General features: G+C 37.1%; 1 protein-coding gene across 1 annotated transcript; it reads left to right on the forward strand.

Annotated features, from left to right (window-relative positions):
• The first annotated feature begins 5606 nt into the window (after positions 1–5606).
• LOC140167761 (retinol dehydrogenase 12-like) lies at positions 5607–10440 on the forward strand. Its single transcript, XM_072191052.1, has 4 exons — positions 5607–5700; positions 7090–7360; positions 7966–8288; positions 10328–10440. Exons 1-4 carry the CDS (start codon positions 5607–5609, stop codon positions 10438–10440), a joined length of 801 nt encoding a protein of 266 aa, XP_072047153.1.
• Positions 10441–12796: the final 2356 nt, after the last annotated feature.

Here is a 12796-nt window from a genome sequence, read left to right on the forward strand (position 1 = left end):
AAAAACTGAACGAATTAACCTTTTTCGGCAAATCCCATAAGCCTTTGCAGTTCAGGCAGACCTGAGATGTCGTCACGCCGATGCACATATCGTTTTTGCGCACTTCACGGCTTTGAACGCTGTTCGCAGAACGATGTGCGCCAGAGGATGATTTAAGCACTCCCCAACACTCCACTGGGGTCAACTTGCGGTTAGCACAGCTGTGTGAGTGAACATGACACCACTGCTTGGCCAATGCATAGACGTGCATGGTTAAATTTGAATAAAAACACATTCAAAATTTTGGTCGATTTCACATTTTATGTTATCTACAGAAGGTGTGAATTATCCTTTGTGCATACGTCACTTTTGTTCTGAAATCGACCTAGTAATTATGACACATACAGTTCTAAAACAACATCTTTTGTACAGAATTCAATGGGATTTGAAAAGTAAAGTGGCAGTTGAAACTCTAGTGATAACACTTTTACAGTGCATGATGGGGCTTCCTTAAATCATCCTCTGGATGTGCGCATTGGCGTGACGTCAAAAGACGACATCTGAGGTGATCAGAAAAGGCTTATCATGCTAGCTGATAGGACTTACTGAAAAGGTAAATTAACACCTGAAACGTAAGAAGCGAACTCGTGATCATTGTTGTTAACAGCTGTTACTGTTGAAAGTTTCGGGGTGCGATCCCCACCCCCCCCCATGCAAATCTGAATTAAAAGGTCCACCTTTTTCTTCAAAAACTTTGAAAATCAGCCCTTTTTTAAATCAAAATTCACAAAAGGTCCATTTTGAGGCTGTCGTACCCCCCCAAAAAATAAATTCTGCCTACGGGCCTGCTGTCGAGATGAGTGTAAAATGATGTTTAACTTCAAGTCGATTTTAAAAGTATAATTTAGGGACGACTCGAATGCTTATAAATTCTGAGATTGACATGAACAATATAAAATTATAATCTGGTATAGATTTGTCCATGATGGCTTTCCATTACGAGAGTGAAAACTGAAAGTTCGTGTAGACAAATTAAGGTTGTAAGATTGCTTTCAGTACTGCAATGTATACCTTAATACGAATTTTAATGATTTTTAGTGTATTCTGGTCTGGAATAAATTAAATTGGTTAATGGGCCCAACGTTTGTTATTACCGGTAACAGTTATACAAACGATCGAATTTGGTGTTGAAACGAGCTAAATTTTGAGTTACACCTTTTCAATGTAAAATTAATTTTCTCGGCCAAATGAAATGCAATCATTTTTATTTTTTCAGTAAATGTCAGGTCAAATTGTAGTGCTTGATACTTTTTTTTTTTTTCAAATCCTAGTGTTAAACTTAGGCGTGAAATTCAGTCATTTCGTGTAAGATTTTCGATTTTGATAGGCTTAAACTCTGCCCGCGAGCCTTTTCTTGGAACAACCTTTTAGCTTTTCAAAGTAATATAGTTCGCTAATGAAGGATTTTTCACAACTTTCTAACGCACATCACCGTGAGCGATATATCATAGTTTTGTCAGAATTTACGTTTTGATTTCACCATTTTTTTCACCGGCTGAAATTTTTTCAAAATCAACGCGTGAAATATAAGGCTAATAATACTAGCATTGTGGATCGATATCCCTGGGTTTAATAGGAATACCGGCATGATACAGTGTTGCCAGAACTTCAATATAGCAACGAAATTCACAGGCCTAATAGCGCTCCTATACTGATCATGTTTATAGCACGATGAGGATATTTCATCATCACGTGAGTGATTCGGACCAATGTGTTGAAATTTGCTTCTCCTCAAAACAACTTTGCCCGAAGGCTTACATGCAATTGGGCAATATTTTAAACAAAACTTTCTTTTTTACAAAACATTATATTACGCTGTATGTTTTATGATCAAGCAAACTGTTTGGAACACACTTCCAAAGAAATAACCTTCGTAACGCCCCGGCGTAACGCCCCAGACTTTCGTTATTTAAACGCCAGAAATAGATTGTCCTTATAAGAACCATCAGAGATTGTGGCTTATAAAAACCGTTCATTATCATTGTTAACTTAAACAGGTTTTTGTTTTTAAACATCTTTATAAATTGATTGTTTTATGTTTGTTTGTAAATATCGTGCTTTATGCTCTTTGAGTTCCTTATCAGAGATTGTGCCTTATAAGAACCATTCATTTTCATTGTTAACTTAAACAGGTTTTTGTTTTTAAACAAAACCTGTTCAAGCAATTATTTAAAATTGCTTGCCTAAAAACAGAATAACTTGGATGTTAATACTTGACGTAGTGTTTCAATTGTCATGAAGGTGACTGGGTATGGTGCCTTTTGCTTGTGTTTGTTTGAAACTGCTTTTGGAAACCCACCGAAAGTCATAGGCCCGAATGAAGCAGCCAAAACAATACCAGGTTAAACATGGAAGTTTATAAAAACTTATTAAATAACCTTAAGGAAAAAAAACATTTGTGGCAACAATAAGCCTTGCATTGAAAGTCATGGTTAAAGTGTGTTGATTACCACACCAAAGTTTCCCTACATACACCCCCACTACCCACCTCACACACCTCTGCACCCACCCCACCCTACAGGCCTACATGTACATGATATTACATAATAATATATAGCATAGCTATACATTTAGGTATAGCGCTTAATTATGACAAATATGGTTAGGCCTATATAGGCCTACGTGTCAAATTAAAAACAAACCCGAACACTGATGAATCTCTACAGAAACCCGAACACAAGTCTGAAGGGTGTAATGAAAATGGCAACCCGCGATGGGGGGGGCGGTGGGTAGGTCATACAAAATTCACATGGAGATAGGAGGGACAGAAGATTAAAATCCCCTATAATAATACGCTAATTTTTCTAGGTTTGGACCGTGGATTTTCATGAACCTCAAGCGTGCGTCTCTTAATACGGACTAACCTAGGTAAACAAACACACAGACAGACAAAATGGTTTTCATAATCATGGAATCCATATAAATTGAAATTGTAGGCTATCACGGGAGCAAATTTTTAAAATTCACCTCATTTACCAGAAAACCCAATTGGGGATTTGGGCTACCAAATCGCTAGTCGGGCAATCTTCATGATCTTTGCTTTTCAATGGAAAATTGCCCTGGATGACAACAATGAAAATATCGACTATTTCTGCTGGTTGCGCACGAGATAAAAGCACCGAGTTTGACATTTTCAGAGCATGAAGGGAAAAAGGGTAAAATAAAAACGGAAATTCTGACAAAACTATAATATATAGACCCACACGATGTGCTTTACAGAGGTGGGAAATATCTTTCTTTAGCAAACTATATTAGTTTGAGACGCTAAAAATCAATTCCGTAAAAAGCTCGCAGGCGAACTCAAGGCCTATAAAAATCAAAAATATCACACTAAAAGATACAATTTGATGCTTAATTTTAACACCAGGATTTTTTAAAAATGTATATCCAAGCACCAAGTTTTTAACTGACATTACTGAAGAAAAAAAAAAATATTGCTTTATATTTGACCGAGAAAATTAATTTCATAGCAAAAAGGTGTATCTCTGAATTGTGCTGATTTTAACATGTATCGATCGACTTTTAGCGCGACTAAGCATTTCTAAAGAATCGGTTGTCCAGGTAGGTGACTGGTAAGATAATGTTGAGTTGACCATTTGTGCACATAACAAATTAGAGCACACGTCAATATAATCTTGAAAATATTGAGTAATTGAAATGATAAATGTTGACACTGATAGGACATTGATCATGAATATCAATCGTACACTCTATGAACCTGTCAATATCCAGGTACGTAAATCATTGTACCCGAAAAGTTTAACGTCATTGATATGATTGATGCTCAATGACATACGATACTGAAATCATCATATAGGCTAGTCAAATCAAGAAAAATAAGGGGTTAGCCCACCACTAATTGAAACAGAATTCATTTAATCACCATTCATTTCAGAAAAGCATATTTGATAACATATCAAAAGTCCCCAAAAATCCAAGTAGTGGAACTGTGCCTAATGTCTAAGGGTTGAAATTTCAAAGTTGGTTAAATCTTGTTAAACATATACCAATGGATTGCACGTGTCATAAGGATTCAGGAAAAGTATAGTTTGACTAGTCTTCGACATACAGTTCTTGAGTTATAGGCAAAAAGGTCAAAGGTCAAATTGTAGGGCCTTTACAATTGAAATATGCTGCAATTTTTTAAAATCCAAGTGGTCTCAAATTGTTCCTTTGGCGAAAATAAATCAAAATGATAAAAGTTGCATTGTTTTGGAGTTTGTTATATAGGTAACAGCACAAAATAGGTCAAGGTCAACACGGTTCAATGCAATTTGATCTTCTTTGCCGACGTTAAACAAATCACCTGAGATATGGCAAACTATTCTTTTTGTTAAATGCTTCTGCAAGCTGAACAATATGAGATCATTTTGAACAAAATCAGAGAATTGTTGTTGTTTTTTTGCCCCCTGTGGAGTCCAAATTTTGACATTTGACCTTTTCCCCTATAACTCAAGAAATGTACATCGGAGATAGGTCAAACTATACTTTTTCTAATTCCATATGATAAGAGAACTACTTGGTATGGTTTTTTAGCAAGCTTTGACCAAATTTGAAATTTCACACCCTGCATGAGCGGCCATTTTGGATTTATGCAAATTAGACTCTATGCACTGTTCCAATACTTGGATTTTTGGGGACTTTGATATGTTTCTGTGTGAGCTTTTGGGAGATGTACACATGCAAAATTGATTCTGTTGCAGTTAGGGTGGGTGATTTTTTAATTTGACTAGCCTATACGACCCAATCCTCATTTAATATCGTTTTTAAGGGCTCTGGTAGCAACGTTTGGACAATATTTTTGTGGGACATGAGAGCACATCAGACATATCGAATTACATTCTGAATACGAAGAATGAATGTCCTGATGATATCAAATAATTTAGATTTTTTGAAATTCGCGATATAATATACATTTTATGGCAAATGATTAAAAATTTATATTTTTGATATTTAACAGTCCCCGAAGTAAATTATATAAATCTATTGATATGTACTTAAAGTGTGTGTAGCTGGGATGAAAAGCCGACGATCAATGGAAAATGTTGACCTTTCGTATTGAAGATTGAATATTTCCCCAAAACACCAATTATTTTTAGCACAAAATTGATAATCAGCGTTATTAGATTATTTGAAAACAGACACTAGGATCCACAACATACTTATATATCTGGGCACAGTTCTTCAAGCCTAATACAATTGTACATTCATTGAATGACCTTTGAACATTTGGGTACAAAAACTCATACTCTGCAATTTGAGGTCATATTTTGCACTATGTTTGTTTAATTGAGTTAATTGAACTATGCCATTGGGATGAGGCCATTGTGGTCCATAGTGAGATGAGAATGGGCGCGTTGGGTGAGCTGTTTTAAAGCGGACTTAGTATCATCGTGGTGTCTGCTGTCCTGTTATCGGCGGCCGCCGTAGGCCTATAATTTCTTAACCTCTGTCCACTCTGCGACGCGACGTCCTCATCTGCAAGAGTTGAATTCACACATTATTCGCAAATATATAAAGGTCGTGGTAAAATGGGTTACACTTTGGTAATTTTATTCGTGCTGGGGATGCTATACGTTTATTTTTGGTATCGAGTACATGGGTATCGTAGATATTGTACAAGCAGCATTTCCTTATGTGGAAAAACTGTCATAGTTACAGGTAAGATATGTTGTGACAATTAAAACATAAATTCCTCCCAGCTACACATACTTTAAATAAATATAATTAGATTTATTAATTTTACTGCAAGGACTTCAATGTCAAAAATAATAATTTTTCAATAATTTGCCATAACATTTGTTACACTACTCAAACTGGTAGAGATATTCATTAGTTTGTGATATGGTTTATAGACTTTCGTGTGCGAATATTGTACTCGGTCTATAATAATATAATAAAGGTCCGTTCAAAATACACCGCAATTGTTTTATGATGAAGTGGGTTGCTGCACTGCATCGTACTGCAAAATACTGTGCGACGGTATCACAATGAAGTTAAATATATTTTAACTTGGAAATGCGACGAGTTACGTTGAGTTGCGGCAAAAAGTAATCGATATATCGGCAACGCAACCGCACCGCAAAGTAATTGCGACGTAGTATGAACTGAGCGCAAAGGATGTATCTACGATTAGCTTAGGTTGTGTGGGCTTAAACGCGGCGTTTTTTGTGACGGATAAAAAATCTTCGTAGTTCTAGGGTTAACGGTTTTGTTTTTTAGCCGCTGGAGTGCATCTATCGTCTCATGTAATACGAACGACATCATTATTTTAAGTAAAACAACAAGGCGAAGCCGAGTTGTTTTACGCCACAATACCTTTATTCTCATTCTTAAACACTTCAAATAAATATATAAGCACATGTATTTACAGATTTTAATCAAATTAAATCCTACATTTTACAACGAACTTACCTAGGAATTAGAATCGATCAGTCCAGTTGTTGCTATACACCTACGATTTGTTCAAATAGCGCGTACGAGTATCGCGTCGACACCCACAGACAGTCGCTAAAGTGTGTGATATCGTGTCATATTACACGGATAAGAACCAATATGGTTGCATGAACATCCTCAAGTGTTTAAGAATACTAGATAAAATAGCAATTCCTGAAAAGTGCAAATGAAGACCTGAGCACAAGAAAACCGTAAGTTCACTTGACCCCTCAACATGTATACACTAAAGTTACGTATAGTTTCCTATAGTTTGGTAATGTTTTATACATGTTCAGGGCCAAAACAAATCTTTCACAACCTTTCATGATGTTTTCACCCTGGAACATGTATTACACATGATATACGTAACTTTATTGTATACATGTTGAGGGGCCAAGTGGACTTACGGTCTTCTTGCGCTCAGGTCTTCAAATGTTATAGCTAAATCGTGAGGAAGGGTTCTAGGAATGCACAAAATGACAATATCATCCCTGTGACATACCAAAATAATTTCCCCTCAAAATGTGTGTATAATTATGTCAAGTCTCCATTTAAAACAATCTTTGAATTTGTGAAAAAAAACCTCAATATCTCTGAATTTCTCGTTCATAATAGGTGGAAATTCCGGCATAGGTAAGGAAACAGCTATCGATTTAGCTCGTCGCGGTGCTCGTGTCATTCTTGCTTGTAGGAATCCTAATCTTGCCGAGGAAGCCGTGAAAGAGGTGTCGAAACGTTCCAAGAGTACTAATGTGACGTACCGCCATCTTGATCTGAATAGTTTGGAGTCAGTGAGAAACTTTGCCACTGGGTTTCTGGAAGAAGAGGAGAGATTGGATATATTAGTAAACAATGCTGGTAAGGCAACCTTAACCAGTGGTGGCGTCAGGGTATGGGGGCAATAACTCTCATTATTATTTTTTCAGGGTTATTAGGAGTTAAGAAAACCTAATAATGATAATATTGGATGGCTTATTTCGCATGATACCATAACATATCGGATTCGTCATACAAATATCGAACTCGCCGTTGGCTCGTCCGATATTTTTATGACTCATCCGATATGTTATGGTATCATGCTCAGCCATCCAATATTATATCAATATCGGGCTTATGTCATCCCATTCTCTCTCCGTCGTGTCGCCACTGCTTACTAGCTTACCAATGTAATACTTTCTTGACGATTCATTGACGCATTTTATTCAATTAAATTCAACATAGAGAGACGAGAAAGCAATACAGGATACAATATAAATTTAAATTAACAAATACAATGGAGGATTATTTTCCATTTCATTTCATTTAAAATGTAAAAACATTTTGAGAAGAACTTGCGACCTGTTGAGTTTTACCTAACTTTGGAACTTATTATTCAAATTTGCGTGTTTCCAAAGTTGTATTTTGATCCTATAACCTTGTTTCTGATTATTCTGATTTTTATATAATAGGTATAACCAATGGATACCCTTATAATATTGGGCCTCTTACGCAAACAGTCGACGGGTTTGAGTCTGTATTTGGCATAAACCACTTTGGCCACTTTCTGCTCACCCTCCTTCTCCTGGAACGTCTTAAGAAATGTTCACCATCGCGTGTTGTAATGGTAACTTCAAACTTTTATGAGTACGTCACTGCAATTGACTTCAAGCCAAAATCACCAGATGGATTGCGGTACCCAGGACTGAATGATTATGCCTACAGCAAAGCGGCAAATGTTATGTTCACTCGTGAGCTGGCCCGTCGTTTGAAAGGCACAGAGGTTACCGCCTATAGCGTACATCCGGGTTTCGTGTACACCAATATAACAGTCAAAAGTAATCCCGGGATAAACTCTTGGGCCTTTCCGTTATATTGGGAAGTGATACATATTTGTGTCCTTACAACGATTATCTCAAAATTAGTATCTCATCTGCGGTCTAGGACCATGTTTCGATTGAGTAATCTATATTGCTTAGCATGGTACAGTCTGCCGCCTGGACAACCAATTCTTTAGAAATGCTTAGTCGCGCTAAAAGTCGATCGATACATGTAAAAATCAGCACAATTCAGAGATACACCTTTTTGCTATGAAATTAATTTTCTCGGTCAAATATAAAGCAATATTTTTTCTTCTTCAGTAATGTCAGTTAAAAACTTGGTGCTTGGATATACATTTTTTTTAAATCCTGGTGTTAAAATTAAGCATCACATTGTGTCTTTTAGTGTGATATTTTTGATTTTTATAGGCCTTGAATTCGCCTGCGAGCTTTTTACGGAATTCATGTTTTAGCGTCTCAAACTAACATAGTTTGCTAAAGAAAGATATTTCCCACCTCTGTAAAGCACATCGTGGGGGTCTATATGTTATAGTTTTGTCAGAATTTCCGTTTTTGTTTTACCCTTTTTCCATTCAGTCTCCGAAAATGTCAAACTAAGTAAAAGTAGGCAATGGTGAGTACTTTTATCTCGAGAGCAACCAGCTGAAATAGTCGATATTTCCTTTGTTGTTATCCAGGTCAATTTTTCATTGAAAGCAAATTGCCCGACCAGCGATTAAATCCCCAATTGGGTGTTCTGGTTAAACATGATCAGTAGGAGCGCTATAGGTCTGGGAATTTCTTTGCTATATTGAAGTTCTGGCAACACTATAGCCATGCCGGTATTCCTATTAAACCCAGGGATATCGATCCACAATGCTAGTCCTAGCCTTTAGATTTCACGTGTTGATTTAGAAATTTTTTCAGCCGACAGTGAAAGATGGTGAAATCAAAACGGAAATTCTGACAAAACTATGATATATAGCTCACGGTGATGTGCTTTAGAAAGTTGGGGAAAATCCTTCATTAGCGAACTATATTACTTTGAAAAGCTAAAAGGTTGATCCAAGAAAAGCTCGCGGGCCGAGCTGAAGCCTATAAAAATCGAATATCTTACACTAAATGACTGAATTTCAGGCCTAAGTTTAACACCAGGATTAAAAAAAAAATCAGTATCAAGCATTATAGTTTTTCCAGCCATTTACTGAAAAAATGAAAATTATTGCTTTTCATTTGGCTGAGAAAAAAATTTACACTGAAAAGGTGTAACTCAAAATTTTGCTCATTTCAACACCAATTTCGATCGTTTGTATTGCCTCATTAAATGACTGAGTGAGCCTTGCAGAACAAAAGAATCGGTTGTGCAGGTAGCTGACTGGGTACATTTGTAAAACAGATACAACAATTATACCGGGTTTCTACTCCAGGTAATCATACATTTCATACAGTTTCATACCAACTTGATACATCTTGACATCATATAATAAACGTAATTCAGGAATGTAAATTAATATTAAGTTAGCGTTTTGTTGTCACCAATTGTTTCTCCCATTCATGCCATTCCTGTCACCATCTTGAGTTGCCCCTCCTTTGTTCCCGTCATATTTGCGATCTCTTAATCGTGTACTTTCTGACATTAATGCTATGTCACAAGCTATTCGAAAAGAGCAGGGGATCGTCCTGGTACTGTTGACTGTACTTCAAAAATACACTCATCAACTCTAGCTTCCAGAGTAAAAATAAGTACAGCTTGTTTGTACGCAGTGCTATAATACTCGTACATATGAGGGAGGCACTAATAAGGAAGAAGAAGAAGAAGTCTCCAGTCTCAATTCCCTTTTGAGTTTCCCTGTTTGCTTCAAAATTTAGGTTATATTTTAATGTGACTCTGGTAAAGCCGGTTGTAAAATAAAAAATAAACCGCTACAGTCAGTAAATAGAAAGGAGCAGTTTATAGTTATCTGCGGTTAGTCAGTATGCGAAAAAAACAACGATTTATGCATATTCCTTCACTTGTTTTTCCCATCGCATGTTATTTCTCCTTAATGAGCGCACAGGTGCACAAGGCAACATCCACTGCGCTGTTGATGAATCCATCACCGATCTCTCAGGATCCTTGTCAACCACGCCCACTAAGGTCTTCGGTAGTAAAAGACGATGCTATGTGTAAAAAGCTATGGGAGATCAGCTGCCAAGCAGTGGGAATTGAAGATGCCGACTAAAAGAATGGAAAACTAACGGGGTGTGTGTGGGGAGGGGATGTGGGGCGGGTGTATGTAGGATTATCGGTATGTGGGGTGTGTGGGGCTTGCAGTGGTGAGGGACACACGCCCACGTCTTCCACACACCCCCACATATGATCATATTCAATAGTTCGTAGCGACATGATCAGTTAAAGGCTTAATGTACGATTTCCTTCCAATTTTAAATTTGTCATTATATACTCAAAATGCTGAAATAATACTAGTAATAATGATCGGGAATGGTTTCTGTCCATTTTGAGCTGAAATAACGAGGTAACGTGAAAGAAACACTGCTTGTTATTTTGACCGTTTAACACGCAGTTATGGGCGGACATAAAGTCATAATTTCTTGAATTATGACTTTATGTCGAACTTTGCTCTGTTTACCTACAAACACAACAAATTTGGCTGATTCCATTTAGGTGCAAGTTGTGACATGTGTAAACATCACATAAGAACTTCAGGTTTGAAAAAAATTAACCAAATTCATATTATAAGATCGTACATTATGACTTTAATGCAATAGTAAAGTAAACTATATCCACATAAAACCAAATTCTAATTCCCACTGAGTACAGCATTGTGATTTACACTGAGGTGCATGTAGTCTATAGATGGGGTGAATGTGGGGTGTATTGGCGGGGTGTACCGGATGGAGGTGTGGGGTGGGTTGAGACATCTGTGCGGGTAGGGGTATAATGTTGGTAGGGTGGGTGTATGTGCGCGACTGTGTGCCCTCTTGTCATAATCTTTGGACTGGGGTTAAAAACACTGATTTGCAAGAAAAGAGGGTTGCTGTTCAATAATATCAATCTCAGATCTGCTGTTCATACACGGATCTACAATAGATGTAAGCAATGCGTATGGTCATCAATACTCCTCGGTATATATACTGCGCCAAGAAAGTATCCTTACACTTGGAAAAATAATCACAATTTCAAAACTGAACCATATTGGAATAAATTTGTTTTTTTAATAGGTGCACTATCTAATCAGGCACATTATGACATCCCATTGAATCTAATGCGACTTCAAGAAGCAAAGTTACAAGCATTTGATTAGACAAACTAGCCTATTTAAAATTCCACAGACTAGACATCTGCTTTGAGAATGGTGAATGGCTAATTTATGCGTGCCTTTAATTTAAAACAAAAGGAACAAAAGAAAACTGACAAATAAAATGAAAGTTATGAAAAGTACAGAGAATTAAAAACTGAAATAAAAACTGCTTTTTAAAAGCTTCATTGACGAAACTGTGTTGTCTCTTTCTCACGCTTGTTGGAATCTTTTTGCGCCTTGTATAGGCTAGTTTGTCACTTTTAAAACGGGACCTTCGTCTATTAAATTGCGAATAACTTTACTTCTTGCAGTATAAGCAATGAATTACTTCATCAGCAGGTCGAATATGTATGCAAGCAATGCATTAATTGACCAATATACAATTCTACAGTAGACATGTAGATGTAAGCAATGTAAACATCTAAAAAAAAGCGCAGTGATTTATAGTGCGCTACGCACAGGCACAACACCTAGACGTTGATCCACAAGCCTCAGCACACTATACAGGTTGTCGCTGACCACTATGGCCCATATCATTCCATAAATCATTAAACAGCAATTCAGGGACTTTGCTGCTTCAAGAGCGCACACCCTGGACATTCCACAAATAACCTTCGCAACCAGGATCCGCTCCCTGAGTTTCGTAAAAGAGGAAAAGCCGACCATCATAATAGTTTTTTTGACTTTTCGTATTGACGATAGACATGAAGTTTCCCAAAAGACAAGACCTATATTTAGGTCTTTTATGAAACTTCATGTATATCGTCAATACAAAAGCTCAAAATTGGTGACCGATCCATTAAGAAATTTTGAATAAAAAAATGTAATAGCACTGCAAAGAAGCCAATTTTTCACTTGCATACACACTTTTTTGAAGGATTTTTTTCAATCCTCAAGCGCTCAAAGGTCACATAATTATAGTTATCAGGCAATGCGCCGTAGAAGTGACGTAATTAATCGGATTAACTACCATAGACTTGTAGTCGAGTCACGGAAAGTCGAGTCCGAGTCGAGTCGAGTCGTCGATCCCTCGAGTCGAGTCAAGTCGAATCATGAAGCCTTCGAGTCCGAGTCGAGTCGAGTCATTTGAAGATGTCAGTCGAGTCGAGTCGAGTCAGACCATTCTGTCGAGTCGAGTCAAGTCGGATATATTTTGTCGAGTCATTTCGAGTCACTTCACGTTTTCAGTTCAGTTCAGTTCAGTTTTATTTCATCAAATTCCAT

Source organism: Amphiura filiformis, chromosome 13 (assembly GCF_039555335.1).
Source record: "Amphiura filiformis chromosome 13, Afil_fr2py, whole genome shotgun sequence".
Taxonomy (NCBI): domain Eukaryota; kingdom Metazoa; phylum Echinodermata; class Ophiuroidea; order Amphilepidida; family Amphiuridae; genus Amphiura; species Amphiura filiformis.